The 23,533-nt window shown below is 54.0% G+C and overlaps 1 protein-coding gene across 1 annotated transcript in view; it reads left to right on the top strand.

Moving 5' to 3' along the window:
- The first annotated feature begins 1,709 nt into the window (after positions 1 to 1,709).
- Positions 1,710 to 23,533, top strand: part of KDR (kinase insert domain receptor) — a 50,206-nt gene continuing 28,382 nt past the window's right edge. Inside the window, exons 1-15 of the mRNA XM_068137706.1 lie at positions 1,710 to 1,915; positions 3,165 to 3,255; positions 4,095 to 4,291; positions 6,529 to 6,653; positions 7,591 to 7,759; positions 9,137 to 9,276; positions 9,988 to 10,156; positions 13,103 to 13,214; positions 13,326 to 13,489; positions 14,778 to 14,934; positions 16,922 to 17,042; positions 18,519 to 18,627; positions 20,159 to 20,503; positions 21,285 to 21,431; positions 22,353 to 22,484. Coding sequence (XP_067993807.1) covers positions 1,864 to 1,915; positions 3,165 to 3,255; positions 4,095 to 4,291; positions 6,529 to 6,653; positions 7,591 to 7,759; positions 9,137 to 9,276; positions 9,988 to 10,156; positions 13,103 to 13,214; positions 13,326 to 13,489; positions 14,778 to 14,934; positions 16,922 to 17,042; positions 18,519 to 18,627; positions 20,159 to 20,503; positions 21,285 to 21,431; positions 22,353 to 22,484 — 2,230 coding nt within the window. The 5' untranslated portion in view covers positions 1,710 to 1,863. The remainder of the gene's footprint in view (positions 1,916 to 3,164; positions 3,256 to 4,094; positions 4,292 to 6,528; positions 6,654 to 7,590; positions 7,760 to 9,136; positions 9,277 to 9,987; positions 10,157 to 13,102; positions 13,215 to 13,325; positions 13,490 to 14,777; positions 14,935 to 16,921; positions 17,043 to 18,518; positions 18,628 to 20,158; positions 20,504 to 21,284; positions 21,432 to 22,352; positions 22,485 to 23,533) is intronic.

Raw genomic sequence — 23,533 nt, 5'->3', positions numbered from 1 at the left:
GTTTTTCTGGGAGCACCAGGGGTGTCATTTCCTTTGAAATTGCACTCATCCCTCCCCTCCCAGTGCTGCAAACCAGCTGGAACTGCATAGCATGCAGAATGAAATCACTGCTTCGTTAACTGAGCCATTGGTGGACAAGCTCACGTGCAGGTTTGCAGGGGAAGAGGAGGAAAATGCAGCATGAATGCCCATGCATGCCCAGCTGTGCATGCAGCTCTGTGTTCCCCTCCATCTATTCATCTGTGTTTCTGTCCATGCAGATGTATTTGTTTCCTCCAGAGGCCTCGTGGTTATGAGCAGAGCATTAATAACCACGTGCTCATGACCCTCTCCCAAAGGGCTCATGAGCTCCTTCAGCAGCCAACAGTTAATAATTCCAATTAGAAGATACAGCTTCAGCTGGGGGAGAGGGGAATGGTTGCTGCCAGCAGGTAGCATGCCCCAGAGAGCGGGGCAGGGCTGTTGGGGGTGGGAAGGGTGGCTCTTGCAGGCAGCTGTTGGATCCCATTAGATGTGATGTGGCTGGTTGGGTACACATGACATGACCTGGGGACTCCCACGTCATGAACTCAGTGCTGCTGGGCACTTAGAATCACAGAATGGTTTCAGCTGGGAAAGACCTCTAGAACAGAATAGAATAGAATTAACCAGGTTGGAAGAGACCTCAGAGATCACCAAGTCCAACCTGTCACCCAACACCATCTCATCAACTAAACCATGGCACCAAGTGCCTCATCCAGGCTCTTCCTAAACACCTCCAGGGCTGGTGACTCCACCACCCCCCTGGGCAGCCTGTTCCAATCTCTGACCACTCTTTCCACAAAGAAATGTTTCCTAATCTCCACTCTAAATCTCTCCTGGTGCAATTCCAGGCCCTTCCCTCAAACCCAGCTGGATGAAGTCACTGTCAGCAGGAAGATGGCTGTGTCCCACTGCATGTGCCCTGTGGGGCTGCTCTTTGGGGTCATTGCATGGAATAGAATAGAATTAGTTGGGTTGAGAAGGGACCTTAAAGATCACTCTGATCCAATCCCCCTGCCATGGGCAGGGACACCTCCCACCAGCCCAGGTTGCTCAGGGCCTCATCCAGCCTGGCCTTAAACACCTCCAGGGAGAGGACATCCCCAACTTCCCTGGGCAACCTGGGCCAATGTCTCCCTACCCTCACTGCAGAGAATTTCTTCCTCACCTCCAGTCTCAATTCCCTCTCCCAGCTCAAAGCCATTGCCCCTTGTCCTATCCAAATTCCCCAGGACACAACCCCAAGGGAGCACACACGTGGCCCCAGCCCCTGGCTGGTTCTGCCAGCGTGGGGTTTTGTAGTGGGGCAGCACCCTGCCAGGGGGATGCAGGCAGCTGGGGGATGCAGGAGTTCACTGCTTGCTGAAAGAGGCCCAAGGCAGCTCTGCTGTGGGCTTCCAGCCCTGTCGGGGGGGATTTTGAGAAACCCCAAAGGCGTGGGGTGAAGCGCAGGTGACGGTGAGTTTCAGCACTGATGGTCACCGCACCTGAGCACCCCCGGCGGCTGGGCAGGGAGGAGAGCTGCCGGAGCTGCTCCCCACAAGCAGCGCTCTGCCGAGGGCTCAGCCGCTGGACCCTGGGGCGGGGCCGCGGGACAAGCCCCGCCTGGGGGCACTCTCGGGGCGGTGCCGCCCGCAGGGGTCCCGCATCCCCGCCGGGCGGTGCGGCGCGGCTGGCTTCAGCTTGGCTGGGCTCAGTGCGACTTAGCTCTGCTCGGTTCAGCTCGGCTTGGCTCGGTTCAGCTCGGCTTGGCTCTGTTCAGCTCGGCTCGGCTCGGCTGCCGGCCTGCCGCCCCGTCAGGCAGCGTCTGGTTCGCGCCCCGCAGAGCCGGGAGGCGGTGGGATGGAGCTCGGTGCGGCGCGGCTGCTGGCGGTCCTGCTGTGCCTGGCTCCCGGTAAGCCCTCGGGGAACCCCAGGTGCCCTGCGTCCGGCCCGTCGGGGAGCTGCCGGGGTTCGGCAGCCCTACGGGGCCCCGGGGAGAAGGGGCGCGGGGACGAGCGGGTGCCGTGGGGTTGCCTTGGGGTCGTCCGGGCTGGTAGAGAGGGTGGGACGGAGCAAGCCCCGGCGTGGAACGGGACGCCCAGCGCTGCGGGCTTGCTGTCCGCTCCTGTCCCCTCCTGTCCTCTTCCCCGCTGCTGCCCGGGCGGCTGGTGCTGGCCGTCGGAAAGGGCTGCCTGCCGTGACACAGCGTCCTGCTCGCTTGGCTCTAGCATCAGCTGTCGTTTCCGAGAGCAGAATGTCCCTGGAGCCAAATGCGGGAAAGCCGTCATCAGCGGAGAACCTGCTCGGGATGCCAGCTACGAAGGGATGGGGAAATACCAGGGAAATGGGGAAGGTCCCGGTCTGGCCGCACTTTCTTCTTGCCCGCCCTAGCTGGCCAGGCTGTCGCGGCTGGGGCTGCTGGCTCGCCCCGGTGAGGTAGCAGGATTCCTGGTGGAGGTGGGAGCAGCTAGGGCGGGCAGAAACCCTCTCTCTGTGGCACTTGCAAATGTTGTGCAGCGAACTGTTGCCTCAGGCTGAGCACTGGCATCGCTGCCCAGATCACAAGTGTGGGTGGCTCAGGGTGGGCAGAAGGCAAGCCCTCGCAGGAGTGAAGCTTGGTGGTGATAGCGTTTTGCCTAACTGCTTAGGAGGAAGGAGATAAGCTTAGAAAAAGCATGCTTTAGATAAGATGAATTCGTGGGATCCTGAGTTCCTGACAAAGTGTACAATGGTTTCTTCATGCAGCCCATTGATCAGCAGCAGATTCAGTTTATTATAAGAAAGGTTGGCAATCCCTTCCCCCAGGGAGTGAGATCATCAGATGGAGGTTCACTCCGTTTCAATGTCCCACATCCTCTTGTTAGACCTTGAAGTTGGCAAGGCAAGAAAACAGGAACTCCACCCTGGCTGGCTGAATTGTAGTGCTCTGCAGCTAGCTCCTGACCATCTGCCTTTGCTTCCTGTTATGACAGAGTTTCTGAACTTTCTGGGATGTGTGAAAAGTCATCATTTACCCTGGGCTGCGAAGTGGCTGATGTGAAATAAGCCTCCTTAAAAACTGCTTCATGTTCTCCTGCAGAATGTTTGGCTTTTCCATCTGAGTAGCGCTTTACTGGGGGGTTTTGGACTGACTGCAGGGGGTTTTGTCTGTGTTCCCACAGGTTTATTCATGTCTCTGGATCAGCCAACCCTTAGCATCCAAAAAGATGTCCTCACAATAACTGCCAATGACACCCTAAACATTACCTGCAGGTAAGGGCAAACGTGCCCAGCATGATTTGGATGGCATTCACTCATGTACTGATTGATTTGTGTCTTTTAGTGGGTTCCACATCACCACTCCTCTATCTCCCTGCTCCTTTTGTGCTGCCCACCTTGCTTTTCCCTGGCAGACTTCAGAAGCTATCTTAGAGGGTGACAGCAAAGGGAGGCTGGGGACAGCAGGGTGGCTGGGAAGAGGAATTGTCAGCCAGATTCTCATGGAGCCCACTGCTGAGCTCTCTTCTGGGTGCTGTGTTACTTTACTTAGAAGCTACTTATGATTTATGTTCTGGTGAATCTAAGTGGATTTCTGTGGCTGCATCCCAGGTAGCTTCTTTCCAGGTGGATTTCTGTGGATGTATCCCAGGTAGCTTCTGTCTTAGTGGATTTCTGTGGATGTATCCCAGGCAGCTTTCTTTCCAGGTGGATTTCTGTGGATGTATCCCAAGTAGCTTCTGTCTTAGTGGATTTCTGTGGATGTATCCCAGGTAGCTTCTGTCTTAGTGGATTTCTGTGGATGTATCCCAGGCAGCTTTCTTTCCAGGTGGATTTCTGTGGATGTATCCCAAGTAGCTTCTGTCTTAGTGGATTTCTGTGGATGTATCCCAGGTAGCTTCTGTCTTAGTGGATTTCTGTGGATGTATCCCAGGCAGTTTTCTTTCCAGGTGGATTTCTGTGAGTTTATCCTGTGTGGATTGATGCTCCATGGGGTGGGAGGAAGCCCATTCTTTTCTTCAGCCATAGGGAGCGGTGGCACTGGGGTTTGCCACCTTGGCATCAGCCCAGCTGCTCCTCACCTGCTCATGCCTCTCTAATGTTTGCTTCCCCAGTGGTCAGAGGCCAGTGGAGTGGTACTGGCCCAGCAACCAGAGCAGTGCTGAGAAGCGTGTCTCTGTGACAGCCTGCAGCGAGGGCCCCTACTGCAAGACACTCACCCTCCTCAGAGTCATTGGCAATGACACAGGGGACTACAGGTGCCTCTACAGGGACAGCCAGGCAGCTACCACCATTTATGTCTATGTTCAAGGTAAGTGCTTGCACAGCTCTTCCCCTAGCCTCAAGAGAGAGGAAGAAAACAAAGGGATACCAAGTATCTCAAACCAGATTTGACATTAGAATATATTAATCCTAGGATCTGTTGGTCCTGTGAAGCTATAAACTCTTCTTGTTCTTCTTGTCATGTTGGGTGTTCACATGCCAGGATGCTAACTGCCAGCAGCAGAGGAACTTTGGGACTTGTCATTCCGAAGTGAATTGCTGTCTGCAGCCTGCTTGGTCTGCTGTTCTCCCCCACCCAGAACTTGCCCCACATACCTTGGCTGTGCTCTCAGCCTGCCCTCATGCATGCAGAGCCATCACTGACCTCAGCAGGAGTCTGAGTTTGGTATGAGGGAGGATCACAGAGGTTGTTTATTTATTACAAACCACAGATCTCATCCCTTTCAGTTTCATAGAATCCTGGAGCAGCTCAGGTTGGAAGGGAGCTCAGAGCTCAGCTCCTCCAACCTCCACACCATGCCCAGGGACACCTCTCAGCTACACTCAGCTGCTCAGGGCCTCATCCAGCCTGGCCTTCAGCACCCCCAGGCAGGAGGCAGCCACAGCCTCCCTGGGCAGCCTGGGCCAGAGGCTCAGCAGCCTCCTGCTCAACAACTTCTTCCTCAGCTCCACTCTAACCCTGCTCTGCCTCAGCTTCAAACCATTCCCCCTGGGCCTGTCTGCAGACACCCTGAGGAGAAGTCCCTCTGCAGCCTTCCTGCAGGATCCCTTCAGGTGCTGGCAGGCAGCTCTGAGGTCCCCCCAGAGCCTTCTCCTCTGCAGGCTGAACTCCCCCCGCTCCCTCAGCCTGTGCTGATGGCAGAGGTACTATCTGATACCATTAAAAAGTCACCAAACCAACAACCCCCCAAAATTCTCTACATTTGCTAATCATGATGGTAAAATCTGTTCAGGCAGGAGGAGATTTCAAGGGTTGGTAGCCACACAGCTGAGTGCTGAAGACAGAGGAAAGCCTCCAGTCCCATGCTCAGCTCTCACTCACTGAGGCATCTGCCTTTTTGCACTGATGGCTTCATGCTCATTCTCTTATGCTCCCTTATGGTTCCTTTGTGTTGTTGACTTACAGCTACCAGTTTGAAACCCGAGTTGTTGTTGTTATGCACAGGAGTTAGCTTGTTTGATAAGAGCTTAGCTCTTTCTCTGTGTGTTGTCTGACTTTGAGAAGGATGCTGCAGTCACTGGGGGAACCAAGGTAGGATGTCACTGCTTTTAACTGCTGCTTCCTGTAGTACTCATGCAAAGGAAAGTCACACTAGGGGAAATGAGGTTTTGGTCAGCACACAGACTGCAGGGGCAGGAAGCTCTTCTCCAAAGGGTACTCTGCTGCTGGTAACTGTGTGGAGAATAATAGCCCTGCAAGTCTGGGGGGCAGTGCCTCTGGAAATATGTGCCCCCCCTGTTTAGTCTCATCACTTCAGTGTTGTACCACACAGAAAAGAGTAAAACTGATCTGAGAAGAAAAAGACAGGGGAGGAACAATGCTGGAAACCTTTCCTCCATAATCACAGAGTCACAGAATTGTTTTGGTTGGAAAACACCTCCAAGGTCAGGAAGGACCTCAGGGAACTGCTTGGAAGAGTTCAGTGCAGAGCCACAAAAGTGATGAAGGCAGTGGAAGAGCTTTCCTAGGAGGAGAGCCTGAGGGAGCTGAGGGCTCTGGAGCTTGGAGAGGAGGAGCCTGAGGGTGACCTCATTGCTGTTGCTAAAGCTGTGCAGGGGCAGTGCCCAGAGACTGGAGCCAGGCTCTGCTGGGGGATGCCCAATGCCAGCACAAGGGGCAGTGGTGAAAGCTGAGGCAGAGGATGTTCCTTGGCAACAAGAGGAAGAATTATTTCCCTGTGAGGTTGACAGAACCCTGGAGCAGGCTGCCCAGGGGGGTTGTGGAGTCTCCCTCTCAGGAGATATTCAAACCCCACCTGGATGTGTTCCTGTGTGATGTGCTCTGGGTGCTCCTGCTCTGGCAGAGGTGTTGGACTGGGTGATCTCTGGGGGTCCCTTCCAGCCCCTCACATGCTGTGATTGTGTGACTTCACCCATCCCAACACCACCATGGCCATTAACCCACATCCCAGACTGCCATGCCCAGGCGTTTCTGAACACCTCCAGGGTCGGTGACTCCGCCACCCCCTTGGCTAACCTCTTCCAATGCCTGCCCACTCTTGCAGGAACGACTTTTTTTTTCCCCTAATGTCCAATCTCTTCTAGATTACAGATCTCCATTTGTGACTTCAGTTAGTGACCAGCTTGGCATTGTGTACATCACTAAGAACAAAACTGTGGTGGTGCCGTGCCTGGGGACCGTGTCCAACCTCAACGTCTCCCTCCACGCGGTAAGGAAAGAGCCCGCCCTGACTTGCAGGGTCAGCTGAGATCACTGTCACAGGAACACTTTGCTTGGAGCACCAGTACCTTCTCCTTAAGGCTTTCCCCATCCTTGGGAGTTTGACAGCCTGTGATGGAGTGCTGTGTGCAGGTCTGGAGCCCTCAATCTAGGAAGGACATGGACCTGATGGAGCAGGTCCAGAGGAGAGCCATGAAAATGACCAGGGGTTGGAGCAGCTCTGCTACAGGACAGAGCTGTCCTGTAGCAGGACTGTCCTGTACAGCTGTCCTGTACAGGACAGGCTGAGGGAGCTGGGGGTGTTCAGCCTGGAGAAGGCTCCAGGGAGACCTAACAGCAGCCTGCCAGTGACGGAAGGGATCCTGCAGGAAGGCTGCAGGGAGACTGTTTGCAAAGGCCTGCAGGGACAGGAAGAGGGACAATGGCTTGAAATTAGAGAAGAAGAGATCTAGCTTGGATGTGAGGAACAAGTTCTGCACCATGATGGTGGTGGAACACTGCAACAGGTTGCCTAGGGATGTGGTTGAGGCTCCATCCCTGGAGATATTCAAGGTGAGGCTGGACAGGGCTCTGGGCAACCTGATCTAGCTGGGGATGTCCCTGCTGAGTGCAGAGGGGTTTGGACTAGATAACCTTTGGAGGCCCCTTCCAGCCTGGACCATTCTATGACTCTAAGCTTCTGTGATTCTAAGAGTCCATAAGAAGGTGAGTGCAGTAACTGCACCCATCCTGTGCTTTCAGGAGAGGCAGACTGCCTGAGCTGGCATGCTCAAAGGGGGGCCCTGCAGCTGTGGGAAATGTTGGGCTTGAAAAGCCAATGTTGCTTGGTTTTTTTGATCTATCTATCTGTCTATCTATCTATCAATCAATCAATCAATTTATTTATGTTTAAATCTGACCCTGTCTTTTGCCAATGTTTCAAACAGAAATATCCAGAGAAGATCTTTGTTCCCGACGGGAAATCGATTTCCTGGGATAATAAAAAGGGCTTCACTATACCCAGCCATTTAATCAACTATGCAGGCATGGTCTTCTGTGAAGCTAAAATAGATGCTGAAAGCTACCAGTCAGTGATCTACATCGTGGCAGTTGTAGGTAAGCCAAGGAAAGGTTGGTTGCTTCTTCCCTCCGCGGCCAAATGCTCTTTTGCTTGCTGCGACATACTGAACCCATTACCTGTGCCTGGGCTCTGGGCTGTGCAGGGCTGACAGTGCAGCTAATGCCCAGTGGATGTTGTGGTATGAATTACTCTTCTCTTAAATGTGCTGCATTGTGTGCTTTCTGGTTCGTCACAGGGATAAGGCCTTCTATTTTTAGGCTTTTACACAGAGAGCAGGGATTTTGACTCGGGTTTATTCCCTGACAATGCAAGCCTTTTGCCTCAAATCACTCCAGCCTGTGCTTTATTCACTTACCCAGGACCCAAATCAGAGTTGAAGGCAACTAGAGGCAGGCATCCAGCAGCAGCAGATGGGAAGGAATTGCTCTGAGGGGCTACCAAGGGAATAGGGATCTCAAGCTCACAATAGGAGCTAGGTTGTCTTGCTTCCTTCAGAGCTCTGTCCTGAGCCTCTCACAGGGCTTTATGCTCCTTCAGAGCTCTCTCCTGAGCCTCTCACAGGGCTTTATGCTCCTTCAGAGCTCTCTCCTGAGCCTCTCACAGGGCTTTATGCTCCTTCAGAGCTCTCTCCTGAGCCTCTCACAGGGCTTTATGCTCCTTCAGAGCTCTCTCCTGAGCCTCTCACAGGGCTTTATGCTCTCCTGGCAAGTTTTGCCAATAGTTCATCCAACCCCAGGACTAAAGATGATGCTGTGGAAGCTCAGGCTGTGGAAGCTCCTTTGGCTGAGGACACAGTGGCCACTTCAAGTGGCCAGATGGCACCAAGGCAGTCTCGCCTTGCTTGGCAGGAAGGTGTCGAAGCCTTCCACCCTTTCCTCTGTGCAGCAGAGCTTTGTTTCCCCCCCAGATGAATGAGTCTTCACTCTGGTGGTGTGGAGCAGAATTCCTGCATTCAGAACATTCCAGTTTGGGATATGTTGTAGTGTTTTGTTGCACAAAATAAACTTTGAGTCGTTTTGCCAGTGCCAAGCTGTTATTAACAAATTTCCTGCTTACTGCTGGGGAGGTGGTGGTGGTGTGTGGGGGGGTTGTATCTCTCTCCTTTGGTTTCAGGTCTCACCAGGGTAAGAAGAAAGTGTCTAAGGCAGAGGAACTGTGTGGCTCACTGCCTCCTGCCTAGTCCCACTGACCTGGGGAGCTCTGATCAAGGCTGATGTGCCTCTCAGATGGGAAACACTCGGGGCAGGCTCATCCCTTCCCTCCCAGCTTCCTTGTACGCCCATCATCATGCTGCACTGGGGCACTGAGGGACCTCTTGGTAGCTGGGGTTCCAGTGAGTTCCTCTGGGAAACTTGGCACTGAAGCCTCTTCTTACTCCCCTGTCTGGTGTCTGCCTTTTGTCCCTCCTCCAGGATACCGAATTTACGACCTGACGATGAACCCACACTACCAAGTGGAGCTGGCAGTGGGAGAAAAACTTGTCCTCAACTGCACTGTAAGGACAGAGCTGAACGTAGGAATTGACTTCAAATGGGACTACCCTTCCATCAAGGTAAGTCCATAAGGACATCAAGGTGCCAGCATCACCAGGAAATTTGATTTTGGTATAATGTTGCTCTCCCTTCTATGATCTGGTCAGAGCAGGTGATGACACAGCTCTGTGTTAGCAGGTGTGCAAAGAGGGAAAACCACAGGGGGTTCTCCTCCCCCTCTGCTCTGCCCTGGGGAGGCCACACCTGGAGTATTGCATCCAGCTCTGGGCTCCCCAGTTCAGGAGGGACAGGGATCTGCTGGAGAGAGTCCAAGGGAGGGCTGCAAGGATGCTGAAGGGACTGCAGCAGTGCCTGGGGAGGAGAGGCTGAGAGCCCTGGGGCTGTGCAGTCTGGAGAGGAGAAGGCTGAGAGGGATCTGATCAATGTCTATCAATAGCTGAGGGCTGGGGGTCAGGAAGGAAGGGACAGGCTCTGCTTAGTTGTGCCCTGTGACAGGACAAGGAGCAATGGATGGAAACTTCAGCACAGGAGGTTCCAGCTCAATATGAGGAGGAACTTCTTCCCTGCGAGGGTGCCAGAGCCCTGGAGCAGGCTGCCCAGAGAGGTTGTGGAGTCTCCTTCTCCAGAGACTTTCCAGCCCCATCTGGACCTGTGCTGGATTCTATGGTGCTGCTCTGGCAGGGGGGTTGGATTGGATGATCTCTGGAGGTCCCTTCCAACCCTTAACATGATCCTGTGGACATCTCCTCTCTCTCTTTTCTCTACTCCAGGAAAAACGTGCCACCATAAGGGATTTGAAGACCACTGCAGGGGAAGTGAAGAGGTTTGTGAGCACTCTGACCATCGAGAGCGTGGCGCTGAGCGACAGGGGGCGGTACACCTGCGCAGCGTCCAGCGGCCGCATGAACATGAAGAACAGCAGCTACTTCCTTATCCACGGTATGCCGCCGTCCCCTCCCGGTGCCCGGCTGCTGCAGCCTCGGGAGTGACTCCTGGGACGCAGAAGGCATCCTGGCCATCAGCAGAATGACAGAAGTGAACCAAACTGCGGCTTGCAGCTGCTCTTGGATTGGTTTTATACCCCACCTTCAGCTCATGATGAGGCTTTTATCACAGGCTCAGAGGATGTTAGGGGTTGGAAGGGACCTCTGGAGGTCTTCCAGTCCAACCCCCCTGCCAGAGCAGGACCATAGAATCCAGCAGAGGTCCAGATGGGGCTGGAAAGTCTCTAGTGAAGGAGGCTCCACTCTCTGGGCAGCCTGCTCCAGGGCTCTGTGACACTTACAGTAAAGAAGTTCTTCCTCATGTTGAGGTGGAACCTCCTGTGCTGGAGTTTACATCCATTGCCCCTTGTCCTATCACAGGGTGCTGGAAGTCACTGGGAGCTGTAGAACCCCACAGCAAAATGGGCTTGAAGCAAGCCTCAGTCTGGAGAAGAGAAGGCTCCCAGGAGACCTAATTGTGGCCTTCTGGAATCTGAAGGGGGCTGCAAGAAAGCTGGGGAGGGAGTTTTGAGGGGGTCAGGGAGTGACAGGACTGGGAGGGATGGAGCAAAACTAGAAGTGGGAAGATTCAGATTGGGATGTGCTGCCCAGGGAGGTGGTGGAGTCACCATCCCTGGAGGTGTTCAAGAGGGGATTGGATGTGGCACTTGGTGCCATGGTCTAGTCATGAGGTCTGTGGTGACAGGTTGGACTGGGTGATCTTTGAGGTCTCTTCCAGCCTTGGTGATTCTGTGATGTGAGGAAGAAGTTGTTCCCCATGAGGGTGGTGAGAGCCTGGCACAGGTTGCCCAGGGAGGTGGTGGCAGCCTCATCCCTGGAGGCTTTTAAGGCCAGGCTGGATGTGGCTCTGGGCAACCTGCTGTAGTGTGAGGTGTGAGGACTTGGAACTTCATGATCCTTGAGGTCCCTTCCAACCCTGACAGTTCTATGATCCTCTCTTGTGCTAACCTCTTTGAGGTGCTGTCATGCTGCCTTTGTGGAGCTGACTTTGCGTAAGGGCTGCCTGCTCTCGGTCCAGGTGACCTTAGGCTGGGTTCTGGTGGCTCTGCTGGCCTGGGGGATTATGAATGAAGCTGAGAAAACTTCTGAGTGTTTACTTTAGTGCCAGATGAATCAGTTGGAGTTTTGGTTGGAAGGAAATGATCCAAAGGAAACAACTCTGGCTAAGTGCACAGATAAGTAGGAGGCTACATCCTCCAGCCTGTTCTCAAGCCTCTCTTGGGCACAGCCCCAGTGGCTCCACTGCCTTATGACCAGAACAAAACCTGCCAGCATGAGAATGTCCCACTTCTAGCAGCTGAGGCAGACAAAGAGGTTTGTCTTTAGCAGGAGCCTGGTTTTCCTCAGGTCTCATTTCAGGGGCCAGAATATCAATGGCTTTTTGTTGGGGGTTGTTTTGTGGTCTTCCTTAACATTCAAAAAGATTTACGTGGCACACTGACTCAGGAGAGACTCAGTTTTCTCCTGGGTTCTTTCTGTGTCTCTTCAGAAGCCAAACCAAGATGATCTGCTATAGATAGTGAGGGTAACAGATACTAAGTCCATATCATCCTAAATCATACTCAAAAGTCTTAGTCTGTGCAGTTTGTAATTGATAGAAAGTAAATCATTTAGGAGTATTCTGTGGCTGCAGTGGTTCAGACACACATTTGAGTGGTGGGGTAGTCTTGGCCCTTGTGGCCGAGAGAGCCAATGGGATCCGGGGGTGCATCAAGGAAAGTGTGGTCAGCAGGGCTGGGGAGGTTCTGCTCCTCCTCTGCTCTGCCCTGCTCAGACCACAGCTGCAATCCTGTGCCCAGTTCTGGGCTCCCCAGCTCAAGAGAGACAGAGACCTGCTGGAGAGAGTCCAACAGAGAGCCAGGAGGATGCTTAGGGGACTTGAGCATCTCCCCTGGGAAGAGAGACTGAGAGCCCTGGGGCTGTTTAATGTGGAGAAGAGAAGGCTGAGAGGGATCTGATCAATGTCTATCAATAGCTGAGGGCTGGGGGGCAAGTGAAGGGGGGTAAGCTCTTTTGGGTGGTGTGCAGGAATAAGCCAAGGAACAATGGAGAGAAACTTGAACATAGAAGATTTCAGCTCAACCTGAGGAGAAACTTCTTGACAGTGAGGGTGGCAGAGCCCTGGAGCAGGCTGCCCAGAGAGGTTGTGGAGTCTCCTGCTCTGGAGCCTTTCCAACCCCACCTGGATGCATTCCTGTGTGGTCTGCCCTGGGTGATGCTGCTCTGGCAGGGGGGTTGGACTGATTGATCTCTGGAGGTCCCTCCCAACCTCTCCTGTACTGTGATACCATCCTACTGTTAGTTTCTGGACTACTTAGAGTCAGTTTTACCTGTGTGTACATATACATGGAGGTCTGGCCCGAGGGCTGGCAGTTGCCACACCATCCTGAAAGCTTCCCAGACCTCCTTGGTGAGGGAGCTGGCTTGTTCCTGTGTGTGAGGGAATGGGCTGGGATTTCATGGTGGGCTCATCACTACAGAGCCCAGCTTGGAGCCAGCTGTGCTTTACCAGGGGCATCCTGCCACTCTCCCCTCTTTGTCATCTGCTTGTTGAGTGCTAACCCAAATGGAGAGCAGTTACACTTCTGTCCATGTGGAAAGACCTTTAAATTTGCCTCTCTCCTGCCCCTGCCCCCCTCTCTCCTGCCCCTGCCCCCCTCTCTCCTGCCCCTGCCCCCCTCTCTCCTGCCCCTGCCCCCCTCTCTCCTGCCCCTGCCCCCCTCTCTCCTGCCCCTGCCCCCCTCTCTCCTGCCCCTGCCCCTCTCTCTCCTGCCCCTGCCCCTCTCTCTCCTGCCCCTGCCCCTCTCTCTCCTGCCCCTGCCCCTCTCTCTCCTGCCCCTGCCCCTCTCTCTCCTGCCCCTGCCCCTCTCTTTATTTTCAGAAAGTCCTTTCATTCATCTGGAGAGAATGGAGAACGTGGTTGAGACAAGACTGGGTGATACAGTCAAAATCCCTGTCAAGTTCAAAGGATATCCTCCACCAGAGGTGAAATGGTAAGAGCTGGGACAAGTTTGGGAAGCTGAGACCTCCTTAGTCAAGGCAAACCTCTGCAGCATTCTGTGGGGACTGGAGAGGGATTCAAAGCAACTCTGTGTTTTCTTCAGGTACAAAAATGGGAAAGCCCTCAATGCCAACCACACAGTGAAACTTGGCTACACCTTAGTGATCTCTGAAGCAACTGAAAGAGATGCTGGGAATTACACTGCTGTCCTCACCAACCCTACCAACAAGATGCAGAAGAGACACACCTTTGCTCTGCTTGTGAATGGTAAGAGACCTACCCCAGGGGTGCCCTCCTTCCACCTGTGGGGTGCTGTGGGATTGAATCCACCCTGTGGGGTGCTCCCAGCCTTGGGATTGAATCCACCCTGTGGGGTGCTCCCATCTTTGGGATTGAATCCACTCTGCAGCATGCTCAAAGCCTTGGGATTAAGCCTAGCCCAGAGTGATGTAGATTTAGGTGGGGGTGGTGGCTGGGCAGAGAACACTTGAACCTCAGGAGAGCAGAGGTGACCTGTGTCTCCTGGTTCCAGAGGCTGCAGGCTCCTGGTGTTCTTGTGACGATGCTTTGTGTGTGGTGTGGTGGGTTGGTTTCTTTCTGTATGTTATTGCTTTGCCTCTGCACCCTGCTCTTTTCCTGCCCCCTTGCTGGCTGAGCTGCAAGGGTCCTCCCCTCCCCTGCTCCACCCTAGCCCTGTCACGCCTCACCCATCCTTCCTGCCCCACGCAGGCTGTCTCTCTTCTGCCCTGCCCTGTGCAACCCTCCTTCTCCTCTTCCTCCTCCTCCTCTTCCTCTCCCTCTCAGCTCCCCAGGAAACAGCCTCGATGCTTTGAAGACAGCAGCTCTTGCAAAGGGCAGCGAGGCCACATGCAGTGGGGTGAGGGCTGGGGAGCAGTCTGCATTTACAGGCTGGGCATGGTGCAAGGGCTGGGTTTTAACCCAAGGCTAACCAGAGACGTTTTGGTGAGGCATTGCACCTCGAGGGGCTGGTCCTCAAGGTTCACATCCTTGGAGATGCTCTGCACTGTGCTCAGATGTGGAGCACCTCTCCTACGAGGACAGGCTGAGAGAGTTGGGATTGTTTGGTCTGGAGAAGGGAGAGCTCTGAGGAGACCTTGTTATGGTCTTCAGTGTCTGAGGGGGCCTGCAGGAAAGCTGGGGAGGGACTTTTATAGGGTGCCAGGGGGTGATAGGAATAGGGGGAATGGAGCTGGGCTAGAGGAGGGGGCATTTAGGTTGGCTGTTGAAGGAAGCTGCTTCCCCATGAGGGTGGTGAGGCACTGGCACAGGTTGCCCAGGGAGGTGGTGGAAGCCTCCTGCCTGGAGGTGTTTGCAGCCAGACTGGATGTGGCTGTGAGCAACCTGCTGTGGTGTGAGGTGTCCCTGCCCAGGGCAGGGGGTTGGGACTGGCTGAGCCTTGAGGTCCTTCCCAACCCTGACAGTTCTGTGATTCTGTGCTGGGGAGCTGTGTGAAGTGGTTGCTGTGTGTCTGTGTGCAGGCAGTGCTGTGGGGGAGCCGTTGGCAGGAGGTGTAACCTGCTGCTCTCTCTCCTAGTGCCCCCCCAGATCGGCGAGAACGCGCTGCTGGCTCCCGTGGACTCCTACAAGTATGGCTCGACACAGGCCCTCACCTGCACCATCTATGCTGTCCCACCACCCACCACCATCCTCTGGCACTGGCAGCTGGAGGAGGAGTGCACCTTCAGCCCCCAGTGAGTGCCAAGCCCTTGCCATCTTCTGTAGCTCTTGAGGCACGTGGGGTTCTCGGGGGGGTGTAAGGTTGGGTTGGGTATTTTGGGGGACATCCCTTGCCCAGGCTTGTTGCTGACTGCAGTGAAGAAAAGATTGCTGTATTTAGTGGCAGATTGAGGCAGGCAGGCTCTGCCAGGGTCATTGTTGTCAGCAGAGGCAAGGGCCACCCACAGTGAGGAGCCAGCAGTGTTGCTTTCGTAGAATCAACAAGGCTGGAAAAGACCTCAGAGATCATCAAGTCCAAACTATCACCCAACACCTCCTGACAACTAAACCATGGCTCCAAGGGCCACATCCAAGCCTTTTTTGAACACCTCCAGTGATGGTGACTCCACCACCTCCCTGGGCAGCACATTCCAATAGCCAATCTCTCTTGATGGGAAGAACTTCATCCTCACCTCCAGCCCAAACCTCCCCTGGCACAGCTTGAGACTGTGTCCTCTTGTTCTGGTGCCTGTTGCCTGGGAGAAGAGACCAACCCCCACCTGGCTGCAAACTCCCTTCAGGTAGTTGTAGAGAGCAAGAATGCCTCCCCTGAGCCTCTCTTCTCCAGGCTTCTCCTCTTTTCATACTTTCTTGAAGGGCATCTTGGCTTGGGTGAGGTTTCAAACCTCTGTGCCCTCCCCTCAGGTATCCCTGTGGACAGCAAGCCCCAAGCTCTGTCCCAAACAGAGGGAATTTGCTGTTTATGCTAATTACAGGTCCTTGTGGTGGGTTGTTTTCTTCCCTTACACTCCAGTGCTGAGTGTGGTGGTGCTCTTTATCTGTGTGAAAGTGTATCTGGGGGCAGGAAGTGCACTGATTGATGTTGGGGAATGATAGAGAGAGTGCCTGACTGAGATTCACGCAGCTTCCCTTATCTGGGCCTGCCATAAGCCCAGGTTTCCTTTAAAGAAAGAAACAACAACAACAACAAAAAAAACCCAGCATTCTTCTTTCCTGTTGTTGTTGTTCAAATGATTTCCACTAGTTGCTTCCTTTGGTGCCTGGCTGCTTCCTACACAATGGCTACTGTCCTCAAGAAATCCTTGTAGGGAGCTGGGCGATTTCTCTGTCTCTCTGCCTTCCTTTGAACTAAATTAACTTGAATCATCCATTTATGAATGGAGGTTTGTTCCCAGAATAGCTGCTTCCCTCCCAGCATCCTGGCTGAGCTGACACAGGCAGATTCACTGGGAAAGTCACCTTTAAGGCTTGGGGGGTGCCTTGCTTTCCAGAGCACAAAGGGCTCAGACGGTTATAGGGAGGGGTTTAATGGCAGTGTTTCCAGAAGCACACTTTTCCCTCCCAGATGCAGTGATGGCATCTGGCTTCCAGAGAAGTGTCTGCACACTCTGAAGAGCAGAGTCCTGAAGGGTGACTCTTCATCTGTCCTAATGCATAGACCAGTCACCATCCCTGGAGTCTTTTAAAAGAGACTGGATGAGGCACTCAGTGCCACGGTTTAGTTGCTCAGCCTGGAGAAGAGGAGGCTCAGGGGAGACCTTCTTGCTCTCTACAACTCCCTGAAGGGAGGTTGCAGCCAGGTGGGGGTTGGTCTCTTCTCCCAGGCAACCAGCACCAGAATGAGGGGGGACAGTCTCAAGCTGTGCCAGGGGAGGTTTAGGCTGGAGGTGAGGAAGAAATTCTTCCCAGAGAGACTGGCCATTGGGATGTGCTGCCCGGGGAGGTGGTGGAGTCACCATCCCTGGAGATCTTCAAGAACAGCCTGGCTGAGGCACTTGGTGCCATGGTTTAGTTGACTGGATAAGGCTGGGTGATAGGTTGGACTGGATGAGCTTGGAGGACTCTTCCAGCCCTGTTGATTCTATGATTGTATTCTTTGATCAGATGGTGTTGGATGAGAGGTTGGACTTGATGATCTCCAAGGTCCTTTCCAGCCTGGTTACTTTTGTATGGATTTTGAATTCCCTTTGAGTTCATTCTGTGCCTCTACTTCCACCTCAGGAAGGTTCGCTCAGGAGCCAACCCCTATGCCTGCAGGAAGTGGAAAGTGATCTCGGAGAGGAGAGGTGGCAACCAGGTGGAGATCAAGCACCGGGTTGTGACTATTGCTGGGAAAACAAAGGTGAGCAGGAGTTTTCCTTTCTCTTGGTTGGGGATGGTGAGACCCTGTTCAGACCCTATCAGGAGACACATCACTCTGGTGGGTTGAAATTAGGCCCCCCCAGATAAAATTGGCCAGAGCAGCTCGGCTGGAAGCAGAGGAAGCTCTACTGCCAAGAACAACTACAGTCCAGGAATCTGGAATGCATGGAATATGTACAAAATGTACAACATCTACATGGGTTTATAAACAACACAAGAACCCACCCTGGACAAAACCAGGGGCTACTAACAGCTTCCCCCACCCTATACAAGGTAAAAGAGAGAGAGGAGCAGAGGGTAGCTTGTCAGTAGTGGGATTGGATGGGAAGCCATGGTTTAGTTGTCATGAGGTGCTGGGTGACAGGTGGGACTTGAGGTCTTTTCCAACCTTCTTGATTCTGTGATTCTACTTGGCCACAACAAAGAATGCAGCCAAGGTCAGCAACAGCTAAGCAAAAGCCAGCAGAAGCAAGCAGCTGGCATCTGCTAGAGAGAAAGAATCAGAATTATCAGGGCTGGAAGGGACCCCAAGGATCATCTAGTTCCAACCCCCCTGCCATGGGCAGGGAGCCCTCACACTAGAAGCTGAAAAGAGAGAGAGGTAGTTTCCACAACTAACTTTATGCTAGGAACCAGCCCAAGGGGATTACTTACACCTTATAATTTTTTCCCCCCCTTTTTACATCCAGTGGTAATTCATTCACATTCTACCCCTTTTCTACTCAAATCTGTGGATAATTTCCCTAGGCATCAGCCTAAACCATGGGATGGGATGGGATCGGATAGGATGGGATAGGATAGGATGGGATAGGATAGGATAGGATAAACCAGGTTGGAAAAGACCTTGGAGATCATCAAGTCCAACCGATCACCCAACACCATCTCATCAACTAAACCATGGCACCAAGTGCCTCAGCCAGGCTCTTCCTAAACACCTCCAGGGACGGTGACTCCACCACCTCCCTGGGCAGCACATTCCCATGGCCAATCTCTCTTTCTGGAGTGCCACAATCACTTAGGGTGAGGCTCTTGTCCCCAGTCATTAAACCTGGGGATCTATGGAGAGCTGCACACTTCCAAGTCCCTTAGGCACTGACACAAAGTGAGCCTCCACCGAGGAGAGCAACTCGCCTAGCTTTCAGCACTTGCCTTTCAGCAGCCTGAAGTTAACCCTGCCAATGAACTGCAGCGAGGAGACTCTGGAGAGGCTGAAGCACAGAAGTTGTAGTTGCAGCATTTACTAACACAGACCCCGAAGCCTGCCTGCTGGCAGAGCTGCTTTCTCTTCTTTGTTTTGGCCTTAAAGACAGAGAGTGTGAATGTCAGGGGTGGGGGCGGCCCTCCTCCTGCTGTGCCAGGGATGCGGAAGGGCTTTTTGTTGTGCAGATCACTTCGCGGAGGTGTTGGGGCGGTCAGGCTCGAGCACTGACCAGGCTGTGAAATTGTTCTCTTGCAGACTGTGAGCACCCTGACGATCCAAGCAGCCAACGTGTCTGCTTTGTACAGATGTATGGCTACCAACAGAGCTGGCTCCAGCGAGAGGGTCATCTCCTTTCATGTGACCAGTAAGTGCATCCTGTGCAGTGATTGATGGTGGCTCTGGTTTGCTCTGATAGCTGCTTGAAAGCTGTTGGCTGATTCGTGTCCTTTATAAAACCCTTTAACCCTCTGGGGTTTTAGCTTCACCTAAAGTCTTTGAAGTCACCAAGCTGACTTCAGCCACCTTCTGCTGGCAGCAGTGGAGTGAGGGTCCCATGCAAATGATGCAGGTGGACACTGTTGTCCCATGGGTGGCTGCTGTTGGGCTTTGCAGTCACTTAAAAGAGCCTAGTGTCAGAGAATCACAGCAGCACTCAGGTTGGAGCAGACCTTCAGGATCACCAGGGCCAACCATGAACCCTACTCTGCAAGGCTCACCCCTGAACCAGGGCCCCAAGCACCACATCCACACCACCCTGAAACACATCCAGGCTTGGGGACTCCACCACCTCCCCGGGCAGCACATTCCACAACGAGTGACAATGTGTTGTAAAAGCTGAGGCTAACCTGCTTGAAACCAGTGACAGAGAGCTTCCCTCTCTCCTTGAAGCCCACGCCCCACATCTGCATCCTGAAATGTCATTTTTCACACAGGGTCACAGAATGCTAGGGCTTGGGAGGCACCTCCAGAGGTCCTCAGGTCCAACCCTCCCCTGCCAAAGCAGGATGGCACAGGGCAGGCCAGGCAGGAACACATCCAGCTTGGCTTTGAGAGTCTCCAGAGAAGGAGACTGGACATGAGCTGCAAGATAATAGTAAAAACAATCCTCTGTTGCTGTGAGTTCCTGCAGGAGGAGGAGGAGCTGTCTTCATTGCACAGGGCTGCCTCTCAGCCACTTTGCTTTTACTGAGTTGCTACTCTTTAGAGGATTGATTGAATGAACCAACCCAATAGCTGGTTTTGTTTGGTGGCTGTTGGGTTTTTCACCTCATTTACCCCTGGATAATCACAAAATCACAGGTGCACAGAGTATGAACAGGTTGCCCAGGGAGGTGGATGGGGCTCCATCCCTGCAGATATTGAAGGTGAGGCTGGACAGGGCTCTGGGCAGCCTGATCCAGCTGAGGATGTCCCTGCTGAGTGCAGAGGGGGTTGGACTGGATGAGCTTTGGAGGTCTCTTCCAAGCCAGCCCAGTCTGTGATTCTAGGAATGTGTCTGTTTGGAAGAGCCCTTCGAGATCATCCAGTCCAGCCTTTGGCCCAGCACTGAGGGGTCAGCCCCAAACCATGACCCCAGATAAGATGAGGAGAAGGCTGTGTTTGTAAATGGCTTCTGCAGATGAATGCTGCCAAAGAAATCTGCAACCCAAGAGGGGTTCAGTTAATTTTATTTAGTTCTTGCTTATTACCTAGCTATTTAATTTTCTCTTCTCCCCCCTCTTTTTTTTTCCTTCTTCCCCCCTCTTCTCCTTTCCTTCCTTCTTCCCCCCTCTTCTCCTTTCCTTCCTTCTTCCCCCCTCTTCTCCTTTCCTTCCTTCTTCCCCCCTCTTCTCCTTTCCTTTCTTCTTCCCCCCTCTTCTCCTTTCTTCACCCCCTTTACTTATGTAAACTTGCAGGGGGTCTGGAAATCAACCTGCAGCCTCGGAGTCAGCTGACAGAGAAGGACAACATGTCCCTGCAGTGCACAGCCGACAAGTTCACCTTTGAGAAGCTGTCGTGGTACAAACTGAGCGCCCAGGCCTCCCAGACTCCCTTTGGAGGGCTGCCCATGCCTGTCTGCAAGAACCTCAACGCCCTGCAGCAGCTGAACGCCACGGTCTCCAACACCGACGGGGAAAACGTCACCTTGGAGCTCGTCCTGCGCAACATCTCCCTGCAGGACGGCGGCGACTACGTCTGCATCGCTCAGGACAAGAAGGCCAAAACACAGCACTGCCTGGTGAAGCACCTCACTGTCCAAGGTACAGAGCACTCACTGGGCACCAGAAAGGGTGTGGGGGGGTGTGGCATCCTGGCCTGCATCAGGAGCAGTGTGGCCAGCAGCAGCAGGGAGGTCATTCTGCCCTGTGCCCAGCACTGCTCAGGCCACACCTGGAGTCCTGTGTCCAGTTCTGGCTCCTCAATTTAGCCAAGATGCTGAATCACAGAATGCTCTGGGTTGGAAGGGACCTCTGTGGTAAGCAGAGGCATCCTCAACTAGATCAGGTTGTGCAGAGGCTGGACAGGGGTCTCAACTACCTCCCTGGGCACAAAGCTGGGGAGGGGTCTGGAGCACAGCCCTGTGAGGAGAGGCTGAGGGAGCTGGGGTTGCTTAGCCTGGAGAAGAAGAGGCTCAGGGGAGACCTCATTGCTCTCTACAACTCCCTGAAGGGAGGTTGTAGCCAGGTGGGGGTTGGTCTCTTCTCCCAGGCAAGCAGCACCAGAACAAGAGGACACAGTCTCAAGCTGTGCCAGGGGAGGTTTAGGCTGGAGGTGAAGATGAAGTTCTTCCCAGCAAGAGAGATTGGCCCTTGGGATGTGCTGGGCAGGGAGGTGGTGGAGTCCCCAGCCTGGCTGTCTTTGAAGGTGGTTTGGAAGTGGTGCTTGGGGCTATGGTTTAGGGGTGACCCTTCCAGAGCAGGGTTAATGGCTGGATTTGGTGATGCTGAGGGGCTTTTCCAACCTGAGTGCTTCTGAGACTGCTGCAGAAATGGTTGGTTGTGTTCAGTGGGCAGTGATCTTGCTGTCTTTTTGGCCCAACAGAGCCCATGGCACCCACGCTGGCAGGAAATCTGGAAAATCAGACAACAAATGTTGGTGAAACCATAGAGGTGTCCTGCACAGCCCATGGCATTCCCCCTCCCCACATCCTGTGGTTTAAAAACAATGAAACCCTGGTGGAAGACTCAGGTGAGCTATGGGCATTCAGTGCTCTGTTGCTGTGCATTTCCTGTGACTTCAGGGCTGCCTTCCTTGGGACTCACTGCAGCTTTGCACCACAAACCAAAATTGCATCCTGAATTTGGGACACAAAGTGGCAAAACCTGGGCAGGAAGAATAAACTTCAGCAGCACAGGCTGGGAGGGGATCTGCTGGAGAGCAGCCCCAAGGAGAGGGACCTGGGAGTGCTGCTGGGCAGCAAGTTCTGCATGGGACAGCAATGTGCCCTGGGGACCAAGAGGGACAATGGGGTCCTGGGCTGCATGCAGAGGAGTGTGGCCAGCAGAGCCAGGGAGCTTCTCCTCCCCCTCTGCTCTGCCCTGCTGAGACCTCACCTGGAATATTGCATCCAGCTCTGGGCTCCCCAGGTCAGGAGGGACAGGGATCTGCTGGAGAGAGCCCAAGGGAGGGCTGCAAGGATGCTGAAGGGACTGCAGCAGTGCCTGGGGAGGAGAGGCTGAGAGCCCTGGGGCTGTGCAGTCTGGAGAGGAGAAGGCTGAGAGGGATCTGATCAATGTCTATCAATAGCTGAGGGCTGGGGGTCAGGAGGGAGGGGACAGGCTCTGCTCAGCTGCACCCTGGGATAGGCCAAGGGGCAATGGATGGAAATTCCAACACAGGAGGTCCCACCTCAGCATAAGGAAGAACTTCTTCCCTGTGAGGGTCACAGAACCTTGGAGCAGGCTGCCCAGAGAGGTTGTGGAGTCTCCTTCTCTTCTCTGGAGCCTTTCCAGCCCTGCCTGGATGTGTTCCTGTGTGAGCTGCCCTAGGTGCTCCTGCTCTGGCAGGGGGGTTGGACTGGGTGATCTTTGGAGGCCATTTCCACCCCCCTCCAATCCTGTGAGCCTGTGATAAAGGCAGCAGGGCTAAGAGCCATGATTTGTGTTCCAGGGATCGTTCTGAAAGATGGAAACAAAACCCTGACCATCCGCCGGGTGAGGAAGGAGGACGGAGGGCTCTACACCTGCCTGGCCTGCAATGTCCTGGGCTGCACAGCTGCAGGGGCTCATTTTTCAGTGGAAGGTTGGTGTCAGCTTCTTTCCAGGCTGGGCATGAAATCTGTGTCACCCCCTGAAATCCACAGGGTGTCCTCAGGGGAGGTCTGAGAAGGCCCTGGGAGATGTGCTGCGAGTCCTGGCCATTCCCAGCAGGCTCAGCCTGGGTAGTCTCAAAGCCACCCTGGCTGTTGGGATGGACTCTTCCCTCTCCACACTGCCTGGGGAGTGCTTTGCAGCAAGAGCTGACCCTGTCTTACTTGTGGTTGCAAAGGAAACTCCTCCACTCTACATGACATGCAAAGCTCTACCCCAGAGCCCAGCCAAACCCCCAGGTGTCATGGGGCACCTCGCTTATCTTGGCCACCTACTTTCCATGCTGTGCTCTGGAACTTGCTAAGCTGTGTGATCACTGTCACAGCATCCAAGAGAAAGCAGAGTGAAGGCTTTGTGCAGTCTGTGATTGCTGTCCTGTTTCCTGGTCTGGTGTCCCCAGCACAAGGAGGACACAGAGCTGTTGAAGGGAGCCCAGAGGAGGCCACAAAGATGCTCCAAGGGCTGGAGCAGCTCTGCTGTGAGCACAGGCTGAGGGAGCTGGGGCTGTGCAGCCTGCAGAGGAGAAGGCTCTGGGGGGACCTCAGAGCTGCCTGCCAGGAGCTGAAGGGATCCTGCAGGAAGGCTGCAGAGGGACTTCTCCTCAGGGTGTCTGCAGACAGGCCAAGGGGGAAGGGTTTGAAGCTGAGGCAGAGCAGGGTTAGAGTGGAGCTGAGGAAGAAGTTGTTGAGCAGGAGGCTGCTGAGCCTCTGTCCCAGGCTGCCCAGGGAGGCTGTGGCTGCCTCCTGCCTGGGGGTGCTGAAGGCCAGGCTGGATGAGGCCCTGAGCAGCTGAGTGTAGCTGAGAGGTGTCCCTGGGCATGGTGGGGAAGTTGGAGGAGCTCTGAGCTCCCTTCCAACCTGAGCCAGCCTGGGATTCTATGAACAGGTGGTGGGTTTACATTAGGACACTCCAGACACAGCCCAGCAAGCTCTGAAAGGAGCATTTTTGAGCCCTCTCATTGCTCCAGTCCTGTTGTGGCAC

Source organism: Melanerpes formicivorus, unplaced genomic scaffold, assembly GCF_026170545.1.
Source record: "Melanerpes formicivorus ecotype bairdi unplaced genomic scaffold, bMelFor1.0.p_v2 SCAF_4, whole genome shotgun sequence".
Lineage (NCBI taxonomy): Eukaryota > Metazoa > Chordata > Aves > Piciformes > Picidae > Melanerpes > Melanerpes formicivorus.
The sequence above is the reverse complement of the archived record's forward strand: the minus strand, read 5'-3'. Positions and strand labels throughout refer to the sequence as shown.